This window comes from Apteryx mantelli, chromosome 3 (assembly GCF_036417845.1).
Source record: "Apteryx mantelli isolate bAptMan1 chromosome 3, bAptMan1.hap1, whole genome shotgun sequence".
NCBI classification, from domain to species: domain Eukaryota; kingdom Metazoa; phylum Chordata; class Aves; order Apterygiformes; family Apterygidae; genus Apteryx; species Apteryx mantelli.
This window is the reverse complement of record NC_089980.1, coordinates 38537364-38561055: the sequence shown is the minus strand read 5'-3', so window position 1 is coordinate 38561055 and position 23692 is coordinate 38537364. Positions and strand designations below refer to the sequence as shown.

The following is a 23692-nucleotide window of genomic DNA, read 5'->3' as shown; positions in this document are numbered from 1 at the left end:
CGCCTCAGTCTAAGCAAAGAAATAAGCCTGGCTCTCCCAGAGGAGAGAGATTTGAACATTCAGAAGACAAATATGGACACCATCCCATAAAAAAATGAGAAAACTGATATTGCAGTACATTTTTTGCAAATATTTTTTCCCTTCTCTAGTTGGTGCTAAATACTTGTGGATTAAAGACAAGGTGACTCAATTCAAAAACATGATTTTTGGAAGCCATTCAGCCAAATTATTTAATAGGGCTTTTTCAGGGCAACAAACCAATCTGAATAACTCATAAGTTTATTGCAACAAGTCACCAATGGTATATTCTATAAAATGGCTACAGATAAAGGTTTTTAAACACAATGCTCTGTTATGGTCTCTGAAACCTTTGATTTTTAAAAATGGTTGTAGTTTATTTATTCAGAAAAGGTCTGCAGTTACTCTGTAGAACTTTGACTTTTGCTGCCATTTCAGAAGACTCTAGCAACCTAACCCAAGTAAACTGTGGCCTGGCAGAGGGTTTGACTAAGTTCCTGCTGCTTTCAAAGAATGAATCTTGATTTCTTTTATTCTTGGCAGAGTTAAAAATCTTACATATAATAGCAGTAAGTGTCTGAGGGTGAATGCGCCAGGAAAAGGTTTTGTTCCTCACAATGGCTGGCACTAGGAACAAAGTTAAGAGGCAGGGGTTTTAAGTGGCTTAGCATTACTGAGCTAACTCGCAGCAAAAGCATAACAACTGATATGGACTTGGCTGCATAATGTGTTGAAGTAGAACTGGAAATCAGAGGGGAAATAGATTCTGCATTGTTTTTAAATTTTTAGATCCTATTTGAAATACAGTTTTTAAAAAAAAAAACTGTTATAATGCCCATTTTAAACTGGATTTGAATTTGGATTTATTTTCCAGTTTATTTCTTGTTGAACTTTAGTTAACTTTTTCCTTAAGACTGCTAGATAAAGTCTTTCACTTTCTGACTGTTTCATTACTGAATTTTAAAGAAAGGCAGGTTGTGCTAGGTATAAACTGAAGATAATTAGCTTGGTACTCAAAATCTTTGCCTCTGAAGGGCACACTAGGCAAAGTATAGAAGCAGTGTAAGGGTCTCACTTAAAATGCTATGTTTTCTCAGCTGCCTACGTGGGCCTGTGCATTTGAATTGGAATCTCATCCTGAACATACCACCAGCACTTGCTATTTTCAGCTCAGCTCCCCAGTACACCCCCCCAAGTGCTTTGCATATTCATTTAAAGAAAATAATCTCATTGAACAAGCTGAGCAAGAGGTACCAATTATTAAGAATTGTCACACTACACGTTTACTTGCTAAAAGCAAGGTAAGATTTTTCAGTCCTTTCCCTGTTCCCTTTATTCTTCCCTTCCTCCTCTCCCATTTAAAGAAAATGCATTTGGCAGGGAATAGAGATTAGCACTAACTGCTCTTTATATTTTTTTTATAGTTACTAAACAGTGGGTGTTTTCTTCACTGCTATAGAAAAGAACAAGTCGTGATAAGATTTTTTTTTTTTAATTAATCTGGGTGTGCTAGAAGGGATAACAGTACATGATGAGCCAAGAAGCTTTGTATAATATAACTTGGACTTGCTAGTTGATGGATGGTATCATATTCTGTAAGATTAAAAAAGGATGCCAGTTCTTGAAAAGAACACCCCCCCCCCAATGTCTACACAGTACAAATCAAGAAAGGAAAGTTTTAACAGCCTGAGTATAAAAAATTAGAGATGTTAATAAAGAGTTTGTGCTGCAGTAAGTGGTAAACTATTTTGTTAATAATAGATATTCTTGGTGTTAAAGGGGGAAGGAAGACTTGGGTGCTTTGATAGTTTAAAAACACCTCAGGTGTTGCACTTAAATAAATTTTATACTCTGCATCCGTAAGTCTACACAGCAGAGGTTCAGTCTCTTGCTTTATTTTTCAAGAGTGCTTTGTACAAATCTAAGTGAAAAAAATTACTGTAATCAAAAAAAACACATTTTAAAATAAATAAAGTTTTCAGTGCCATGTGTCATTGAGATTTCTGAAATGTCCTTTATTATAAAATACTCCTTCATTTCCAGGATGAAACTTTGGTGCCAATTACAGTTTTTCATAATATAAATTCTAAAGAACTGCACAGGAAACCACTTCTAGTTCATGTATATGGAGCTTATGGCATAGATTTGAACATGAGCTTTAAAGAAGAGAAGCTGATGTTAATTGAAGAGGGTTGGATATTAGCATATTGCCATGTTAGGTAAGTCAAATATAAAATGAAATTAAGATTTTTTTTTCTAATGGGACACAGACATTTCTTGATATGAAACTGAGCAGGTACATAAATTTTTTTTTCACATAGCTGTACCTGATCCTTCCTGCTGTTCACTTTCCACCTGTTTCTAGAATGGTTAAATAGTTTTAACAAAAAATAAATTTTCCTAAGGAAAACAAAAAATTAAAAGACCACATATTGGGTTCAAGTTTCTTAAGTCAACAGTATAGTTGTATTTAACTTTCAATCTTAAGATATCTCAAAACTTCTCATCTTGTCCTTGCACAAAAAATTTTTGAGGAAGATGTTCAAATTGCAGTGCTGTGCTACCACCCTCTTTTTCCTGGGGTATTGTGTACTAATGTTCAACCTGCCTTCTGAAAAGCATTTGCCTTTCTACAACGGTAACTAAGCGTTTAACCTGCATCTCTTGTTCTTTTATTGGCCAAATCCTCTGTCTCCTGTTTAGCTACAAACCTGCTAGTTTTATAAAACCGCTATGTACAATAGGCTTCACATTTTCATTGAGATAATAATTCAGTAGATAAAGAAGATAACAAAAGACTCACTTTAGTGAGGGGAAGGAAGGGGGGAAAATGAACAATTGTTTGAAATACCACTGCCAAAACAAATTCAGCATACAAATATATTCACAGTCTGATAATGCAGTGGCAAGCATTGTGTGGCTCTTCCTCCCACAACTGTGTCTTTTGACATTAAGTGGATCCTACTTATTTTAGAGTGGTAGTACCAAAGAGGAGGAGTACCAAAGAGGCAGACTAATCAGTGAATTCATTTTAAACTTGAGAAAGGAAACTTCAGGTAGCTTAAAACCAAAATTGCAATTGTCTAAAAAGGAACATAAATTTCATTCAAAAACTCTGTAAATATTACAACTTGTAATGTTTCATGTAGTATTCAAAATTCACAAACTAGAAAAAAAATGAAGTTGACTGACAGCTTCATAATTTAAGCTACACAAAAGGCAAATCCTGAGTGTTTCAGTGAGGAACTGAGAAATAATACTCCCAATTATTTTAATGAGCGTTAATGATACAAAAAGGGAAGTAACACTTCCTAAAGTGCTGCTTTACCTATGAGTTCCAGGATATAAGCACAGAGGGATGGATTGTGCATGTAGTGCCTTTATGCTGTTTGGGTTTTCACCAATCATCATACAAGGACTTTTTAATTTGCATTTTGTGTATTTCTGCCATAAAGGACAGTAAAGACCCAAATAGAGGAAGGAAGAGTTAATTGGGAAGGCAAGCTGTTTTTGCAGTTCTGTGGCTGCTGCTGTCCTTCGTTATCTGAAGCTTTGCTGTGTAATGTTTTCCAGAGAGACTCCAACTTGAATTGTTTTAAATTTCAGGGGTGGAGGAGAGCTAGGCCTGAGCTGGCACAAGGATGGATGTCAGCACAATAAACTCAAAGGTCTCCAAGACCTTAAGGCTTGCATTATGCTGCTGCATGAACTAGGATTTTCTCAGCCAAAATATACAGCACTAGCAGCTGCCAGTGCTGGAGGAGTTCTTGCAGGAGCCCTGTGCAACACTGATCCAGAACTTATCAGAGCCATGGTCTTACAGGTGAGGTGTTGCAGATATCTTATAGAGTACGAGGTTGAACTGTATTTTCTGTTTCATTTCACCAGTTTCAGAACTGGAAACATTCCAATTCAAAATTCACATTTATCATTTGTTTGAAAATACCTTGGCCTAGGTATTTGAGGTCCTGTGTCACATTTGCCAACTTTTTTTTCTTTTTTCTTTTTTCTTTTTTTTAAATAACTTTGAAGGCTCCTTTCCTAGATGTTCTAAATACAATGATGAAAACTCATCTCCCACTGACAATGGAAGAACAGGAAGAATGGGGAAATCCATTAGCAGATGAAAAAAGTATGAAGTATATCAAAAACTATTGTCCTTACCAGAATATTAAGCCACAGGTAAAATTGCCCTTTCTATGTCAAATACTGTAGTAATAAAAGCATAGCAGTTTATAAGAAAATAATGAGAAGTGGGTAACTGGAATTTTTTTTAATTCTGTTTTACCCTTTCAGTGCTTTAAAATCCAACACTTACAAAAACTGACCTGCTTATTTGTGCTAAAATGAATCGTTAATACAAACAGAAATTATTTCAGTAATAATTAGCAATATTTGGGGTCATGACAACTGTTGAAATTAACTGAACTCCTTCCCTTAAATGATCAATTGCCTTCAAAAGCTGTTTTTGTTACAGGACAGCCATGAAGTAATGTATTTAATAGATTATTGTATAACAGATCCCAACATGTAAAATACTTTTCTTCCCTTGTGTGGAAGTTCCATTGTTCTACTGGGTTTTCCAGACTTCCTCACAAGAGGAAGGAGGTATTTTCCACAAAGAAAATACCTTTCAAAGACAAACAATGAAATGGAAAAAGGAACTATGGCTTTAATATTGTCATCTCAGAGGAAATTTTACTTTATGTGAAGTGATGTGCTAGCTGTGTTACATAGCTTCATTAATAAGTAAAATCTCACTACATAAAACAACTACTTTGATATGTGTATTAAGATTGCAAAAGTAAATCTTAACTGCTGTTCTCACTGTTTAAGGTGAACCATTCCATGACTATTGCTCCTATTTTTGGTAAGCTTCAGCAAGGAGACATGCATCAGCCCTTTAGGAGTGGGAAGAGGTTTAATGTTTTTGTGTACCTGTTGCAAGTAGATGATCCCCCAATATTGACCTGTCATTTTCAGACTAAAATACTTTTTCCAGTTCAAGTGATGAGTAACTTTTTTTTTTTTTTAAGAGCAGGTAATTACATAATAGTTACACTTTAGATGAACCATAACAAGTATTACAGTAAGCTATATGGAGAAAAATTTGTTTACTCAATTTATGGGAAAATCAGTTGTCAAATATTTAACTTTTTTTTTTTTTAATCTCAGCATTATCCTTCAGTTTTTATCACAGCTTATGAAAATGATCAAAGAATACCACTAACAGGAGTTTTAAAATACGTTCAAAAACTTAGGAAGGCTGCAAGAGATCATGCCAGCAAAACAGACAGGAAAGGTAAGATAAAAATATTACAGATATTAATAAGTCATTAATTACAGTTACAAAATTAATTACAGTTAATAAGTCAGAAGATCTGTAGTCATGTAATTAGACAACACTACAGAGATCAACTCCTTCTCCTTAAATGCATTCACTTGTACCATGTGATCCAGTATCTAAATCTCTCAAGTAATTTCTGATATCTGCAAAGATGAGACGTGCAGTCATACTGACAAATGGATAAACCTCAGCTTCCAAGATGCACTCTCTGAAGCCTTAAGACAGACCATCAGTATTGTAGACCTTGAAAATAGTTAAATCAGTGTGTGTTAAACATTAATGACAAACCACAACAAGTTCAGGAAACCCTCTGAGCTTAAAAAAACTGAAGTCAGGGAGAATATTAGTGGGGATCACTCTTCCGTAGACTTTACTGTATGGCTACTGTTGGGACTGTTGGATAGGGCTAGGTGAACCCTTATTGCCTAGTCCAGCTACTGTTCTGGTTAGACTGCAGTTCTCAACAGCACATTGATAAAATCTTATTTTTCTGCTCTACAAAAAGCCCCTTTTCCCAGTTTACTGAAACTGCAGGTGATAGTCCAGGTTAGAATGATAGCTCTGCCAAGGTATAGATATTTTTATACTTGAGACTTAACACCAGCTCTGGGACTGTTTCCCGAAAAAGCTGCCTTCAGGCCCTGTTATTTTGCAGTACCATCTAATCTGGGGAGAGGCTCTTACTATCAGGATCAAAATAGCTCTTGGATTAGCTCTCTAAATTTCATTATGCCCCTTCTCTGCTGGCAGCCCAATTGCAAAGGTTGAAAAGGGATAGCTGATGCTGCAGTTGCTGTTGCTATCTTTGCTCAGAAAGAGAAAGCACATTTTTCTAAAGAGACTCAGAAAAAGAACATACACACTAAACGTATAAACATTTTTCAAATATGTAGTTAACAAATGCAGATAGTTCATCTAGCCAGCCACTGATTCATTTTCTTTCCAAAGAAATGGCAGAAATTCTGTTAGGACAGAAGGCAGAATTATCTACCCCTAAACACTTCACATCCCCACTTTACCTTTCCTTGTTCATTCAGCATCTAGTGACCCCTAGGTTTGCTGTTTCAGGAAACTGGATCCCTAATATCATCTTAGACATCGAGGCAAAGGGCAGTCATTGTGATTCATCTTGGGAGGATTCACTAAATGAGGTATGCCCCCTTTATTGCACACTTCCATAACATGTAAGGGGTTTTCCCTTCAATTAACATTTAAGCCTCAGTAGTTCATGCAGTCACTGCATGCATGTTTGCAGTGATAAAAAAACCCTGCTGGAATTAAGGTTGCTGTTGCTTATGTATAAATAAGAGCCAATGGCACAGCCAGATTATTGAACCTCACCATTCCTCAAAATAGTTTTAAACCCCCATTGTAATGTGCTGAGAGCTTTGAATAAAAGTTTTTAACTGTATGGTGCAAGACATTTTCCTGCTAGAACAACTTAAGAGCTTAAAGTTGTCATACTGATTTTTCATTTACTTCCATCTTCCTCATGAGCAAAATAGATGTGATGGGTTTGATCTTTACATTTTGGGATGCATGATCTGTACTTAGAATTCAATGTTTCATGCTTTCTACAAATGTGTATGCTAAAAGACAGCATACTGCTTACCCTGCCTTCTTGTTACTGATGTCTCAGACTATCACAGTTGGGCACAGATCTTGTTTATTACTGTTAATTTTTACAATTCCCAATAAATGTCAGGTATAGCAGTTTTTCCCTAAATTAAATCCTTAGGGAAAAGCCTTGTTTTGTTTAAGGGCAAGGTACTGCTTAGCATCAATATGGGAAAGGAAGATTAGAATAGCTGTACAAGAACCTGAAGGTTTATAGCATAAAGAGTTTATTGTTTGTAATAAAACATTTTCATTGTTTTAGGTTGCAAGGCACCTTGCTTTTCTGAACAAAGAACTGGATAAAGAATAAGGTGAAGAAGTGTGTTATCTGCAACATTACATTACATCAAATCCTGCAAATAGCTGATAAATACATTGACCACCTGAAAAACTTCAGGTCACATTTGTATTTATATGTAGAGTGGAAACCTCTTCTATTGGATCCCTGCTTTCTGGGCATAAGCAGACCAGAAATTCAAAGACAGGTTGTTTGTGGCACTGGCTTATAAACATACAAACTAAGTGTTAAATTTCTCCTGCTGGATAGTACAGAAGTAGCCTCCTGCATTAACCAATTAGTTCAGGACAGTTCTGTTCACCGAAGCAGGTAGTGCAGCACAATACAAGCAGAGCTGTAGTACAAAACAGTTGGTGCTGAAAACCTGAGATGTGAAGAGATGCACTTTGTACAGGCAGCCATTCTGGTCTAAGATCTCTGTTCCAAGACAGAATTTTACACAAGGCAGTAAAACTGATTCATAGCTCAGTGACCTCTAAGCAAGGCAATCTTGCACAAAACAGCTACACTGGTACAAACTTCAGTGGTGGAAAACACATTATGTGGCCATAAGGTTGTCAGACCAAAACAGATTGCACCAGATCAAACCCCTGTCCTTCCTTTGTATCACATAAGCCACTAATGTAGATGCACCAAATGCAAACCAAAACACACAAACAAGTGGGACATTCAGCAGAGTTGTTTCAGTTGCTTACTCTGAACCACAGTTGACATATACACACTTTACCTGCAGCTGCCTGAGTAGAAAAAGAAAAAATATGAGAATGCAAACGTATTCTAACTCAGCATAGGAGGGGAGGAAAGATCCATTGGAAATTCAGTCTTGAGAGCAGAATTAGACATCCTTAGCCAGTTTTTGTTCTTTTTCATACTAACTTGGAGGATATTCAGAGCTGCTAGAGTTGACAAAAGACTTAAACCATCAAGACTTTTACATATTAGTCTTACTTGCTTTTACCTATGTTAACAAATCCAGGACCACCCCTTTGTAAAAACTCATGGTAAAGCTACAAAACTAAAAAGAAATACAAAAAAGAAAATACAAAAAAAATTAACTACCAGGAACTGTAAGGGGCAGCACCCAGGAAGCAACTGTTTTCTTGCCCTCACACAAAAACACATACTTAAACAGGCTGCTCTATTAGGACTAGCTTACTTTTCTTCTCCACAGTCTCTATGGGAGACTCTAGACTGATCTTTGTTCATACCGTACTTTTTCCTTTTCATCACAAACATAGATGCAAGACAGTTAGGTATCATTTATTTTCTAGGCTGTTTATTTTTTACACACAAAGGAAGTTTGAAAAGCCACTGAAAATTCTAAGATTCCCCTGAAACCAACATTTTCTAAATTAATATGAGAGCTTGGTTATTCTACTCTTGCACTTAACAGTTCACGTAGAGTAAATTGAAGGCACTGGAATAACATGCTTTCTCTGCCACAAAACAATTTTCTTGAAAAGCTTCCATAGTATGAACAGGCTTTTCTGTTTTATATTCAAGGACCAGGCCTTCTCCCATTTCAGTTTTAATTATTTTGGTATTGACAGCTTTACCAGCATTGCTAAAATTAGTACTTAGTCTTATAAAAGCCTCAGATGGAAGGTTAGGAACTATAGCTTTCAGGTCTATTGTTGACTCCTGTCCAAAATTGAGAACCATCATAAAGACTCTGTCTAACCCATCCAATTCCCTCACATACACAAAAACATTACTGTCATTCCAGATGTAGCACATCCACCCCCGGTGAATGGGTAGTTCATTGTTGCGAAGTGAAGTTAGCTCTCTATACAAATTCAAGCTTGAGTTGGACCAAGTCTTCTGTACCTGCAACAAAATCATCACAGCATTAACAGAGTCATTTCTTTCCACTGGATATAGGAAACACTATCCACACAGTCCGTTTAGAGCATACCTACTAGAAGTCAGTTTTGACAACTACATTTCTTCAACTTTGTCTGCTAATTCCACTGAAAAAGTGTTTGTGCTCATGCTCTGCCTTAGGATTTGGGTAGTGACAGAGACAGAGGTAAGGCAGGACAGAATTTCACTGACACTGCTTCTTCCCCCCAAGGTGTCCCTTACAGTATTGTTTATTTGGCAGAAAGCCACAGTGCTCCCAAAGACCCGATATTGAACCTTTCTCGCTGAGTCTGATCCACTGAAGTCACAGGATTTATGTCTGGGTCTGGTCAGCACTGTAGATCAGTAAAGTGCATTTGATCCACTACTCAATTGTCTTGAACTTTTTTATTATTATTATTTTCTTATGTTAGAGGTGGTCTATGTTAGTTTCTTGTTGCAAGGACAGTGCTTTCTATACTATTATAAATAAAAAAAGACCAAATTTCAGTTTAATATTAAAAATCATTAAAAGGTTGTTAAAGAACCAAATTGCCACATCTACAACATAATTGCAGTTGTTTTGCTTAAATGAATACAGATGAAGTAGAATCCTTGCTGCAAGAATTTCCTTTTCTAATAAAATTTGTTAGGATTCAGTGCCTTTTTATTGTCCTCCCTTGGGTTTGTTTTTATTAGCTACACTGCCAATTCGCACTAAGTAAAAGAAAGCAGAGCAAAATAGATCCATTTATTAAAATATTTTCAGTCCATTGGTTTGTCACACATATAGATACCTACTTCAACATTTACACTTTGATAGTCAGGGTTAACAGGTAACCAGCTACTGTTGCCTTCAGTAAAGCCAGCATTAAATTTGCCATCCCACTGCATGGGGGATTTCTCTGGAAAGGTCACCTAGAAAATAAAAAAATTAAGTGATGTTAGAGCCATTACCAAAAAGTTACTTAATTTGATTATATTGAAAACTCATCCATTAAACTGAATGTTCTCAAATCTTCGACACCATCACCATGTCAGGTTTTTTTGTTTGTTTGTTTAAATTAAGATCTGTCAAGGAGTATGTATAATCCTGATCCAAATCTAAAAGACAGATGGTCAGAAAAGTATTGTCAATCACTGAAATGGGGGAGAATGGACAGTTACAGGTATAGCATCACTAGCCAAAATGTTGAATTCCTAAATGAATCTACTATAGCTGTGTCCTCTTGCCAGAGGTGGTTGGAAAAAAGTTTGATGACAGCTATGATATTCCATTAAATACCTAGACATGCAGTTAGTGAAAATATGAGGCAGTGAGTCCTAGGGTGAGATGCTATAACAGTAACAGTGACCAATTAGTAAACACTGTTCAGTGTGTGTTCTTTTGTAACCATTACCCTTTTCACTTTAGATACCCTTTAGGCTTGTATTAGCAAGAGGAACAATTTGGACAGCATTATTTATGTTAGAAAGATATAGGAAATTTTTACAGCTGTGGGAAAGTGCAAAAACTATTGAAAACAGTTTTTATCTGGTTAAGAAGTGTCAATGTAAGAAGTCTGAAGTTCTCATTTTGAACAGTTCAGAAAAATTTTGAAAAAGCTTCCTCATTTTTATTGAGGAGCTTGCCAAAAGATCTGACACTTATGAATTTAATGATATAAGAGGGCATAAAATATTTTGCACATACTTTTACTGTTTGTTTTCTATGAAAACTGTTTTTTGTATAAAGGGCACCTTCCAGTAGGATCTGTCAGAACAGCAGCTCAACAAAAGTTGTCACTTTGCTTTGTGACAATATAAATAATGGGTTTCTCCTGTTAGCACGTTCTGAAAAGCAGAAAAATAATAAATCCTAAGTTTTCAGCACTGGCAACGCTCCCTTTCATCTTTACCTCTTTTAGTTTTTCTTGAAGAGTTTCAGATACTGGGGCTACAAACTATACCCTGAGCAAACACTCTCCATCTTTCTAAGACACCTATTAATCAAGGATTCTTCCTCTCCAGGTTGAATAAAGAGTGGTTTTGCTTAGTTACAAAGCCCTGAGCCAGAGGGCAGCCACTAAGAAAACCTAGGGGGCCAAGCCACAGGGCAAGTGAATCAGAGTCCCATTCTGTCAGCAGTAATCAGTAGTAATAAGAAAATGCAGATGGTTTGACCAAGGTGTTTCTCAGAAAGAGACAGTTTTCCTAAAGCAGAGAATCATTTCGTCACATCCGAATCAGATGAACCTGAAGATGATCCTGCACTTCTGCAAGTGCCTCTTTCCCTTTGGTACCAAACTGATACTGTTGGTAACATCATCAGAGGCTGCCTCATTCCATAACAGCAGCTTTCCACTGTGAAAACAGAACCCATCAGACCATGTTCTTGTGCTCTTAAACACAGTTATGAGGCAGAGGTGAGCTCTTCCTTTCAGGCCTGACCTTTTCCAGTCATGCTACTAATCCATTGCCAAAGGGAGAAAACACTGGTCAAATATGATCATAGAGGAGACAAGAAACAATAAGGGGAGAACACAAAAACTGAAAGTTATGCGGGTCAGCCCAGTGCAAAAGGCGCAGCCACTTTGTTTTCATCCCTTGACTTTGAATGCACTTACTTCTGAATACTTCTGTAATCTAACAAATACAAACATCCTGCTCCATGTTACAACTAACTATGATCAAATGAGTTAGGCACCTGGCCTCCCAGGCTCAGGTGCCTAAACCTTTTATAGAAAGGGATCTAAAAGGCAAGTCAAAGAACCCTGCATGACAAGCAAAAGCCACTTAGGCTAGCCACCAGGATATGCTAAGCAGTGGCTTGTCTGTACATCCACCCCTTTCTGGAGACCTCTTCAGAGCCTGGGCGCCTTATAAAGGACTGCGGCTTAGACAGGGGCCTTTGCAAAGTCAGAGCTGAGCAGTGTCCAGGAGTTGGTGGCTGTAGCTATGCTCTCAAGCAACTGACTTCCTTTCAAATGTGTAGAGAGATTGCATTTAGTTAATTAAATAAAAGTTACTGTATTTCTGAAAGTTCTGTCACTCAGAACTGAATAACAACAGGAACAGAGTTTGTGAGCTCTTCACTTACATCTTCTGATGCAATATTTTCCATTCCTATTTCTTCACCATAGTAAGTTATAGGAGTACCAGGAAGGGTTAAAAGAAGCATGTTTATTACATTGACATACTCCTTTCCAATCCGAGATGAAATCCGAGCACTGTTAGGGTTTCCAACCTAAAGAAAATATCATTCAGTTAAACACATGATAAGATTCAATGTAAATGTGAAACTAGTTTAAGACAAAAAAAACATTTCAGGTCAAATACCTTTCATATGCACCAAAATAAACAGAAAACTAATCCATTGGAGCATCTCTCTTATGAGGAAAGGCTGAGAGAGCTGGGCCTGTTTAGCCTGGAGAAGAGAAGGCTGAGAGGAGATCTTATCAATGTGTACAAGTATCTGAAGGGAGGGTGTCGAGAGGATGGGACCAGACTCTTTTCAGTGGTGCCCAGCGACAGGACGCGAGGCAACGGGCACAAACTGAAACACAGACAGTTCCATCTTAACATGAGGAAAAACCTTTTCACTGTGAGGGTGACAGCGCACTGGAACAGGTTGCCCAGAGAGGTGGTAGAGTCTCCTTCTCTGGAGATATTCAAAACGCGCCTGGATGCAATCCTGTGCAATGTGCTCTAGGTGACCCTGCTTGAGCAGGGGGGTTGGACTAGATGATCTCCAGAGGTCCCTTCCAACCTCAACCATTCTGTGATTCTGTGATTTAAACTGCCATATCTTCACACTGCCACATGAGAGATAATTGCAGCCTATCTTCCTTTGTAAAATGACACATGCTAAAAATCACTGTATCTAGATAAGTAGCTCTAAAGAGTTTTGTGTGTATTGACCAAACACATGCATAATCCAATTGCATAATTACATTACTGTTACTATCACCCTAAAGAGAGAATGACAAGAGACTGCCCCATCAGCACCATTTTCAGAAAAGGACCTTACCACTTAAGAGATGTGTCATGGCGTTACCTACTTTACGAAGCTAATACTTTTTTCTTTATTTCACTTCCAGGCCTGTGAGGGCAATTATCTTTTTTATTTTGGTGCCAGTACAAACTTCTGTCCAAAATGATTTCGAATGCAGAAACCCTGCCAGCTGCACAACAGGCAGAAGCGAGGGAAGATAAATCAACCAACAGAGACTTCCTTAATGCAACTCCTCCCAGGTTACAATTCTCCAAGAATTCTGCCATTTGCCCTGCTGTGTGGAAGAGGTGCTTGTTTGCAGAAGATGACTGCCCTTATACTGCAGCTGGGGAAAGTTTGCAACTACCAGCGAAAGTGCCTTAAAAGCAGGCACATTTGAGTAGTTTGGATTGAAACAAAACAAAACAAACAAAAAAAAAACAAAAAAAAGACAAGACATTCAGTGTAGGAAGGGATATGATGAGACACGTGGTGACTGCAACCCCATGCGGTCTGTATATGGGCTCACAGCCTCTCTAAAAGAGACAACAGAGTGGAAAGCTCCTTCTAACATGCTCTTGGGAATTTTGCCCCCATCTTTCTTTTAGAAGGACTGCCTTGAGGACATAAAAAGAATTCTTGAGAATCAAGTTTGAAATGTAAACAGCCCTGCTCCCACATTGCTTTGGCACAAGTGGCCAGAGCCTGTAGTTTCTGTGTGTTATTTATAGCTGATCTCTCTCACATGTCCCAAGCATATTTTATAGCAAATACCAGCAAGGTTTTAAAGTTACTGTCCTCTGCTGTCTGCTCTGTCCTTCCCTGTCCTGAGGAGGTCTCCAGAACCCATTGCACTCAGTTAGTTTATGGCTGAAAATAATTACACAAATCCCATCTTCACTGGCGTTTTCAGCCAATGCCCCCTACTACATTGGAGAGGCTGCGGGAGAGGTATGATCACACACTCCCTCGTGTCAGCCTTGCAAGGGTGCTGCAACCATTACTGAAGGGCAGGACAGACAAGTAGGGCTTGTCATGGCAGTTGCTGTAGCTAGAGCAGCAAAGTCTTACACGGATATCAGTTATAGCTCAGCTGTGGACTCAGATTGCTGCTGATGCCACTGAAATCCATGCAGCAAGGGGGAGGTTTCTATCATCTCTGCTACAAACAGACCCTTCCTAGAAGAGTTGGTCTTACCGCCCAGTTTGGCCATTTTCCTTCAGGCATGTTTTTCATCCACAAGTTGACAGCTTCAAAAATACTGTTACCCGATAGATTTTTCAAGTTAATTAGGTAGAAATTGAAGGGGAAATCCATTTCTTGGACAAAAGATGTTCCATAATACATCATCGTTGCTTCAGTGTCTTCCTTGTCATCAGCATCAGAACTCATAAACCTACAACAAGTGCACGGGTACCTTTTTTAGCTCATTCCTGGTTTGCACAGAGCTGAAGGAAACTAGGAATGGTGTTTAACGTACTTGGAAAATAACAGAGCCTTGCATGATGTTTGCTCCCCCCACCCAAGGATTAATATAGAGAAACTTATAAATATCTTGTAAAGCAGACAATATTAAGGGGAGACATTTCTTGTAGATTTTTTCCCCCAAAATTTCCGAGTGTCAAATAAATGATTTAAGGATCTGATTTAAGCATTATTTTTTCAAAACCATACCCACATCACTCCATTTTAACAATTTCAGACCACGTATCTGACATGAATGTATTATTAAATACTACACAATAAACAAACCTCATGGGCTTTAATTATAGTGGTGCTGCAGTCCCAATGGTTGCACATTCTGCTTACTCTTATATAGCCCATACATATACTAGAGATATCTGGACCAATTCACTGCACTCTTCCTTCCCTCGCACGTTGGGGAGGAGATAGCATAGCCTATGCACTACTATTTGCATTTGATGAAGAAAACACTATATATTTTATGGCATGTGTTATTAAAAAAAAGATTTTATTGCTGGCGAGAGGGTGATGAACAGAAAAAATTCTCTAGACATAATAATCATTACCTATATCGGCCAGGTTCACTGCTGAATTGATCCATGGTGTGGCGGAAGCTACGGAGGATATCGTGCATACCAACTTGTGTGGTTGTGTAGTCATGGTAGAGCTGGGAATAGGCTGTGATATCCTCCTTAAAGACCAATACAATATTCCCCATTAGCCCTCCAATATTTTAGAATTTGGAACACTCCAAATTCTTCCTGTCCTTTTCAGGATGCAATGCATCAGTCCAAATAATTTCAACTAAAATGAGTTTAGCGCACCAAGAAGGCAGTGAGACAGTACAACCAGCTCTTGCCCATGAAAATCCCACTCAAGTTGTGGTAACTTACGGAGGCAAGAAGATTCGTCTAGCTGATCACTTTTATGCCAGCTCAGCAGTGGAACTGCATCTTAGTGCTGGTACTATCAGCTGACACCATCAGGTTCACAACCTCAGCAAAGGCAAACAGCATGAATACCAGATTTCATGCTTCTGAACGTGTCTGTCCACTTGTCACTGTAGCATATTGCCAAGATAAGATATTTTATTTTATTCAGATTCCTACTGGCAATTTAGAGGAAATATGCACCAGTGACTGCTCTGGGATCTCAACTGAGACAGAGTTTTGAGTTTAACCTACTGTAATAGACTCCTCAAAGACAACCGATAAACAATTAAAAGTCAAAACCCAGGTCTTATTAGGCTACAAACGAAAAAGCTAAATATTTTAGGCAGAAAACTCAAAGCAACCCTATCAGAACAGAAATAGGGATTCTTCTCCCACCTGCTGCATTCCTGCAGGCAGGGCCCCGCTCACAGCAATCTCGCTGCCCTACAGCCCCAGCCCAGAGGCTCCTTTCCCTAAACTTGCTCCTGCCACAGAGAGCCTGCGAGCAGCCTCTTTTCCAAGGGAGGCACCTCACTCACTCTTCTTCAAACCACAGTTAAGAACCAAAGCAGTAAAAACTCTGCCCTAAGTGAAAAAAAAGAAAAAAGGCAAAGACAGAAAATATACATTACTGGATTCTGGGACTTGTTCACTTGAGGCTCATTTCTTAGATGCGTTGCTTCTAGAAGAAATTTAACAGTGCTGAAACTAAATCCATCAATTCCTTTGCCAAGCCAAAATTTGATAATATCCTAGGCAAAAATAAAAGTTGAGAATTCCAAGTGAGCCAATCCCATTCAAAATATGTTCAGTTTTCTTTTTAAGTAGTATATACTATTAGGAGGTATTAATATGCAACTGAATTTACTTTTGAATTTGTACTTCAAATTTTACTAAAAATTAAAGTGACTTGTATCGAATTAGAATTGACATCTAAATGGAGCATGTCTTATTATTTCATCCACTATAAAGACAGGTCTAACTTCTCCCTTAAATTCAGGAGACCAAAAGCCAAGCTCACTAAAAACCATTCAAAAAATTAGCCATCAACATTGAAAATATGCGCAACAGTAGGAAAAAGGGTGAGTGGAAGGACCGGATGTTTAGGGAAGCATCAGGATGTAGAGGTTACTAGTGGAGTTTTTCAGGGATCATTCTCAAGGCCAGTCTCATTTCATGTTTTTGTTAACAAATATGACCAAAAGCATTTTGTTTCTTAATGCACTCACAACACCCCAGTGAGGACAGAGCCCCCCCAGAGAGAGACAATGACATGATCACACTAGAGTTGGGCAGCCTTGAGGACTACTACCAAAGAAAGGCACCAAAATTCAGTAATACAGAAGTACCAAACACTTGGGGCTAAACTCAAAGCCTTCCTCTGTAAGCTGGGAGATACAGGGAGGAGAACAGCCTAGCTATCCTGCCTCCACAGGGTAGGACTTGGGAGGGGGGAAAGCATTTGTGTCAGACTTGCCAGGTTCAGGCCAACTTCCAACATTTTAATGAATTCCATGGTGTCTGCTGGGAGACCTGCAACATAGACTGTCTCTCTCCTCTATGAAGTTGTCAGATACGCAGACAGACCAAAACTCTTAATTCTTCCTTATCCACAAGTTCAGGCATTCCTTTTAATTCATATCAGCATTGCCTCACTTACTTGAGGAGGCAAACATCTCCTTGATAAAACTAGGCATCATCAGCCCGTATTTGACTGGCTAATTAACAGCTCCTTGTGTCAACAAGAATTAAACTTTCTGTCCACTCAGGTGATTCAGATGTTTTTCAGCATAAGCATCAGTGCAAGAGACACTATGTTCCATGTTGGTCCTTCCATTAATTATTGTGCTTGACACAACATCCAAATGCAATAAATAAAGGTATTTCATTTATTCATTGCTAGCTCCTGATGGAGACTAGACCAATGGCAATTAATTGCTTTGAGGAAGCAGTGGTCTTAGATTATTTGACTACCAGCATCCATCTTCAAAGCAAGTAACAACAGTCCTAGCACATAAAGGGGGAAGTATTTATGCCATTGTACAAGATTCAGCCCAGACATCTTTTCTGGTTAAGTTTAACTCTAGCCATCTGCATTTGCGGAAAAAAACCTGCCATTTAATCTAGCAAAACAAAAGCTGAAGGGGGATGTTATCAGAGCTGAAAAACAAACAAGCATAAACAAGGGTGGAAAAATCTATTTAAGCTGAAGGACAAGTTTGGTTCATAGAGAACTATATATAAACTGTGAACAAGGTTAGGCTGAAAAGTAGAAGGCTCCTACAGCATCAGTGTAAAGAAATCTTAAGACAGCCTTTAGCAGGAAGAGGATGGGAAAGGGAACTCCTCCTCAGATACAATGTCCTGGTCCAAAAGCTTATCAAGATCTTGCTGGGTACTTGTGAGAGCAGGGGACTTAAGCCAGCAACAGAGGGGCACCTTTCTAGACCTGCCTTTCTAAGGTCCAGAACACTGCAACAATACCCACAACCAGTACTTAAGGACAATTTTATTTCGGATTTTTAGTTTGATTGTTTGTTTTTTTTTAATTAAGACGACTTGAAGCAACATAGCTCCAATACTGGACGCATTATATAACGTTTGAATTTTGCTTATACACTTAAATGTTTTGTCTAGACACTTCATTCTTTCAATTGTTTGCATAGGCTGTAATCCTTGAATTACTTCCAACTAGATTGTCACCTGTGTAACACAAATAATCAAATCAAGTGTAGAACTAGCTGCCTTGCTACTGGAGCAGCAGCAGTACTCTCTCTCTGTGCAGCGTATCGTGCACCATATAGTGCAGAGCATACTTACATGGATTTCTTGTTGAACAGCAGGGTTGTGAAAATTTAAGTCTGGCTGTTCTTTCCCAAACTGATGAAAATAACATTGCTTTCTCACATCGTCGAACTGCCAGCTGGAATTCCCATGGACACTCACCTGCTCATACAAGGGGGGGGGGGAGAAAAAAAGAAAAAAAAATCAGAACTCACTTAATTTAAAAAATATTTACCTGCATGTATGCTTTAAGATATGGTGCATTACAAGCATAAAATAAAGCACAAAGTGCCTAATTAACAGACTAAATTTTGAATTGATTTTGATGCTTATTTGCTTTTCATATTTCCTTTTCTGGTTAGTTGCCCTCACTTTCAGTTATGCTTTGCCACATCTGGTGCACATGGCCCGTAGATGTTTATGGATTTTGTGTTCACTTTTTTTTTTAATGGGCTTTCACTAGGAATTATTAGGGATAGAGGGGGAAACATGGGTGGGAAGATTTTCTTAAAACTATTATTAAAAATAGCTTTAACTAACTTAGAGCTTCTGCAATCTGATATCATCCCTGTGAAGCTCCAACAACGGTCAATATTCAAAAATGATAAATTCATCATTTCCATGAGAAAGACTCACGAAACTAAGGATAACTCTTATGACTCAAGTTAAAAAGAAAACAAAAATTGAGGCTAGCTATGACAAAATATGCCATAGCTCTGTTAACTCCACCTTGAGTTGTTAAAATATGCAAGTTCCTCTCATACACACATCAGTTCAGTTTCATAACAAATACATATATTTTACTGTTTTCACCAGAGGGCATGAAATGGGCGACCCAGTTCCCAGCCTGTTCACCTTCTAGAAAAGGGGAAAAAAGCCAGCAACATACTGTTCTGCTTCCCTCCCCACCAGCTACGGTTTCAGAAATGCTAAGAGAAAATTTCTAGAGCAGTGCAACCAGTCACCAAGGGGGGTGACTGAGCAACTTGTGCACAGTTATTCCTTTTGCTTTTAAAAAGTGAAGATTTAACATTTGGGGGGGGAGAAACAACAGGTTTTTTGTTGGTTTGGGGTTTTTTTAATTTGTTTCAAGTAGGAACCCCTCCACCCCATGCTAGTTTAAATCTTCATGCACCCAAGCTCATTTAGTAACTTCTGCTTGTACCTCTGAAGAATCATTTATAGCCTACTGTGCACTGGGACAATCATGTTATAGCTGTTTTTGTTACATTGTGGCAACCTGTAAATCAGTTTGTGATTTACAAGAGTCCTTTCCCACGCTCACCCAGTTGTTTGGAGGAGCTACGGTGCCGTCAGCCTGCGCGCAGTCATGCCAGACGTAGTAGTCAGTGTACTTTCCCGTCCGATTGCGACTCAGCTGAAACCATCGGTGTTTGTCACTTGTGTGGTTTGGTATTAAATCCATTATCACCTTCAACCCTTATAAACCAAACCAGGAGAAAGATTAAATTCGGCCTTTTAAGACAAATTTCACATTTTTTTAATGCCGTGTTAGGCGTTCTGGGCGCTCCCCAGAAGCGGGGTTCAGACCTGAGGGAACGGAGAACGCCTGACTTTGTGTGCTCCCCTGTCCCCAGGCAGCAGTGCTGTGCTAGCTCAAAGAGACAAGGAGGCCCAGACTACGCCCTGACCAACGTAGATAGACTAGGAAGACCCACCCAGGACCTGCAGTGTATCTGGTATATATGCTGGTACCTTTTTTTTTCCCCCTCCTTCTCTGGGGGATGGAAAGGAGAAGAGGGGGGAAAAAAAGAAATCAGAACAGATTTTTTTTGTTACAAACCACTACCAGTAACTCTGACCAAGGACTTGAACATGTCTCGCATCTCTCAGGTGAGGAAGGCACCAACCCTGCTAGCATCAGGGAACACGTGTTCTTCCTCACCTTTCCCACAGACTAGGCCTTTTTTCAGATGTTTTGGGGACTGGCAAACCATCTTCCATTCAGCCCAGCAGTTCAGAGAGGAAACACGTGAGCAAACATCTGGTCCAAGGCATAGAGGCACCAACCAAGGAAGCAGTTGCAGGAAGGAAACACAAGTCCCCTCCCCAGCTCGTAACTCTTTTCCTGTGCTCTCCAGAAAGCGGCCATCAGTAAGAAACTTCCAGGCCAGAAAGGAGCACACCTCCAACCACGGATGTGAGTGCGGGCGGTCTGTCAGCCCGCCGCCCTGGACACCCTCGCAGGGGACTGTGCCCCGCTGAGGGGGCAGCAGGCTGCGACTGCAGGGCTTGCGCTGCTGGAGAGTTAACATGTCCCCTCCACTTGCTTCTGCTCAGCGAGGTCATGGGCGAAATAGCCAGAAGCACAAGTTTAAATCCCAAATCATAACACCTAATGCTACATGGTACTACTTTTATTATAAGTGAATTTCTTTCTAAGAGTTATTTTCATCGTAGCTGCAGTTTACCTCTATCATGCAGAGCTGCGAGCAGGTTCTCAAAATCACTCATTGACCCAAACATGGGGTCAATATCATAGAAATCTTCAGCTCCATATCCAAGGTCTTTTAAGGGTGACTTAAAGAAAGAGGTGATCCAGATGGTTTTTATGTTCAAATACATGATATGGTCCAGTTTTTCTTGGATACCTGTTTAAAAGAAAAGGACATCAGCTGTTTATAGAAGACATTATTTTTGTTGAAAAAAAGTTTGCCTTGGGCTCTCAAAGATGGAACACAGATCCTTTTTCTGTATAACCATCCTCTATTTTCCCTGAGCTCAGGTAGCCTGACAACCTTGAAACTTCAGGAGGAACATGAAATCACAGAATGGAAGCCATTCAAAGCCACTTGCAAGGATGATAAAGCAGGAATTTAAAAACATCAGATCCAAGCAGCTTCCATTCTGTATTGTAAGAACATTTATAATCTCATTTATTAAATGAAATTTAACATTTATTTCTGAAAACAGACTCCTGTATTTTATTAAAACGCAGCTATTGGATTACTTTCCCATTTCAAGGAACGTCAACTAATCCTCAGAGTACCCAAAAGGAAGATGAATACAATTTTAATGCTAAGATTCCAGTTTTTCCCTCTGGTTAAGACAATTATGAGCTTTTTTTTTTTCTTTCTTTTTTTTTTTTTAGTAAATCAGAAGTCTCATATCTTCCTGACACGTTACTACTGGGGTGCAACTACAGAAACTTCTTTTCACATCCTGGTAGAGGATATTACAGTCTAGTGCTTTTTCTTTATTATTATTATTATAGTGTTGAAACTTCTCCTTCTGAAACATGCACACTACACTACTACATTAAATCTCAGCTAAGTTACTGCTATTTAGCATTGCCTGCTGGTATCAGATAAGCCTTCTCAGTGCATTCGTAAGAGCTCGCAAAACCCACACCCTGAACAAAAACAGAAGTAATGCATCTTTCTTTACTCTTACTTTGCCAGTTTTATTTTTCTCACTATTCTTTATAGAGGGACAGCCAAACCAGCATGACAAAGTGTTCAACACCACACAGTCTCCTGCTCGACCTTAGTTTTGCAGAGATATTTTGCTTTGATTGCATTTGTGCTGCTGATTTCTCTCAGCCCAACCTCTAAACATCCATTCTAACTCCAGGCTTAGATTTAACAAACTGAACAACAAGCTCCTAACGGGATCCATTAGTGACAGTGGGAGCCCACATCAAGCGATTAGTCAGATGACTTTTATTCTCCTCTCCAGTCAGGTGGCTTTCTCTATTCAACAGTGTATATATACATACATATATAAAAATACATACACACACACACCCCTCTACCTCTATCTATCTATATGGGTATGTACAAACACACATGCACGGTTAGCACACAAACAAGTGGCATCCAGCTCTGCATGTAGAAAAATGAAAATTTACCCACCTTTCAGATCACCATTCCCATCCATGTCGCTATCTTTAAAAGACCGAGGATAGATCTGGTAAATAGGACTAGCTTGCCACCAGTCGAGGCACTTGGGAGACAGAGCAATAATTGCAATGGTAGCACACACCAGCATGACTGTAGAGGCAATTATAAGCCAGAAAAGAATCTCTCTGGTGACTCTGTACCGGGCTTGACTGGAGAACTTCAGCAAAACTTCCTTTGGCATCCCAGCATACGGCTCCAAAGCTGGCTCCTCCAGAGCCACAGGGTTCATACCAACAATGCACGTTTTTGGCATTTCTTCTTGGCTACTGGCATTGGTCTCCTTCTCATCAAAAGTCTCATTCTGAACAAATCCGTTGTTCTCCATACCTCCTTTCTCGCTCAGCTCCATAGGTAAGCTCTTAGCTTCCTCATCACCCATTTTAATTGGTATGTCTTGTCCTGAGGAGTCTTACTGCAGCAAGGAAAGGTGCCAAAATACCTTTGTTCGGTGAAACGAGAAGCGATGCAATTAGCATCTGGGTTTATAAATAATCCTGACCAACTGGTCAAAGTTCAAAAGAGACAAAAGGGCAAAGTGCTTCCGTTCTTCTGCATAATAAGCATCTCCAGCAAGATAGCAAACAGTCACGTCACGTCACAGCCTTCCCAAAAAGCAGGCTTATTTCTTGTACCAACTGAGTGAAGTTATGTTGACTGTTGCTCTCTCCAACGTACTAACTAAACTCGTCTTGCTTTTGACAGCAGAGGAAAAATTTCAGTTTTTAACCAATAAAAAATTTAATATGCAGCTTTCCAGATTAGTCATGGTCTCTCCTGCCTAACACAATCTGAATAACATTAATGAGAAATTTAAATATGAACAGCAAGAACAAGTTGTTGACAATTTCTGGCCCCAGAGCAACAATACAAAATAAATAAAAGATACAGAAGCCTGTTCACTTGGTTTCTCACAGCTTAGAAAAACAAAACTCAAAAAACTAACCCAAACCTGGCCTACCCACAGCTGTTAAGCAGTAACAACGATAAGACACATACCGATCCTGCAATTCACTGCACATGACAGGCTGCTGCACCCAGGGCCGTCCCCAGGTCAGGATAGCTCTGCACAGGCACAAGCTGGACCCAAGTGAGAGAAACACACTGCTGATTAACAACATTCTCCACACACTTTTTTTTTTTTTAATATATAATTAGAAGTAGAGAAAGCAGCCTTCTCCTCCTCCCCCATCTCTGCTACTCTGGTCATGAAAAAGCATCGCCCAAAGTTTAGAGAGAGTGCACTGATTTACATGTGTGCCCTAAGCCTCGGGTCCCCCAAAGCCAGCGAAGCTGCGTCCCCCAGAGCAGCCCTCCCCTCGAGCCAGCGCCATTCGCCCAAGCATGTTGAAGACAATGCAAAGGAGTATACACCAGCTGAGGAGCTGCCTTGCACGTTAAAACAAACCTGCCCAGGGGTCAGGGTCCCAGAGAAATTCCAAGGAGTAACTGCATTGCAGAAGCGGTTGCTTTTGGCCTCTCAACAAGAAGACTTT

General features: G+C 39.2%; 2 protein-coding genes across 6 annotated transcripts in view; one reads left to right on the top strand and one right to left on the bottom strand.

Annotated features, from left to right (window-relative positions):
* PREPL (prolyl endopeptidase like) overlaps positions 1-13556 on the top strand; it is a 28258-nt gene extending 14702 nt beyond the window's left edge. For 2 of the 5 annotated variants that reach the window (XM_067293153.1, XM_067293152.1), the window contains exons 8-14: positions 1116-1319; positions 2062-2237; positions 3625-3841; positions 4051-4200; positions 5194-5320; positions 6434-6516; positions 7245-7322. In XM_067293153.1, the coding sequence (XP_067149254.1) occupies positions 1116-1319; positions 2062-2237; positions 3625-3841; positions 4051-4200; positions 5194-5320; positions 6434-6516; positions 7245-7292 (1005 nt within the window). In that variant the 3' untranslated portion in view covers positions 7293-7322. Of the gene's footprint in view, positions 1-1115; positions 1320-2061; positions 2238-3624; positions 3842-4050; positions 4201-5193; positions 5333-6433; positions 6517-7244; positions 7323-13201 lie in introns of those variants that run through there. The other 3 variants (XM_013949778.2, XR_010883691.1, XM_013949780.2) reach the window with 3 other exon arrangements.
* On the bottom strand, positions 8653-22960 carry SLC3A1 (solute carrier family 3 member 1). The gene is made up of 10 exons (XM_013949781.2): positions 22152-22960; positions 20709-20888; positions 19562-19716; positions 18313-18438; positions 16125-16244; positions 15127-15251; positions 14294-14492; positions 12202-12348; positions 9924-10040; positions 8653-9107 (listed from the first exon to the last, which is right to left on the bottom strand). Exons 1-10 carry the CDS (start codon positions 22576-22578, stop codon positions 8667-8669), a joined length of 2037 nt encoding a protein of 678 aa, XP_013805235.1. The 5' UTR covers positions 22579-22960; the 3' UTR covers positions 8653-8666.
* Between the last annotated feature and the right edge of the window lie 732 nt (positions 22961-23692).

Bases quoted from the DNA above. Each gene is read 5' to 3' on its own strand.
- SLC3A1 (XM_013949781.2), bottom strand. From the start codon at position 22,578: ATGGGTGATGAGGAAGCTAAGAGCTTACCTATGGAGCTGAGCGAGAAA. The intron at 18,439-19,561 runs GTGAGCGTGGGA...TTGTATGAGCAG, and splicing joins TAGCTCCTCCAAACAACTGG to GTGAGTGTCCATGGGAATTC. The intron at 12,349-14,293 runs GTAAGACCAACT...TATTTTCTTTAG, and splicing joins GAAAATGGCCAAACTGGGCG to GTTGGAAACCCTAACAGTGC.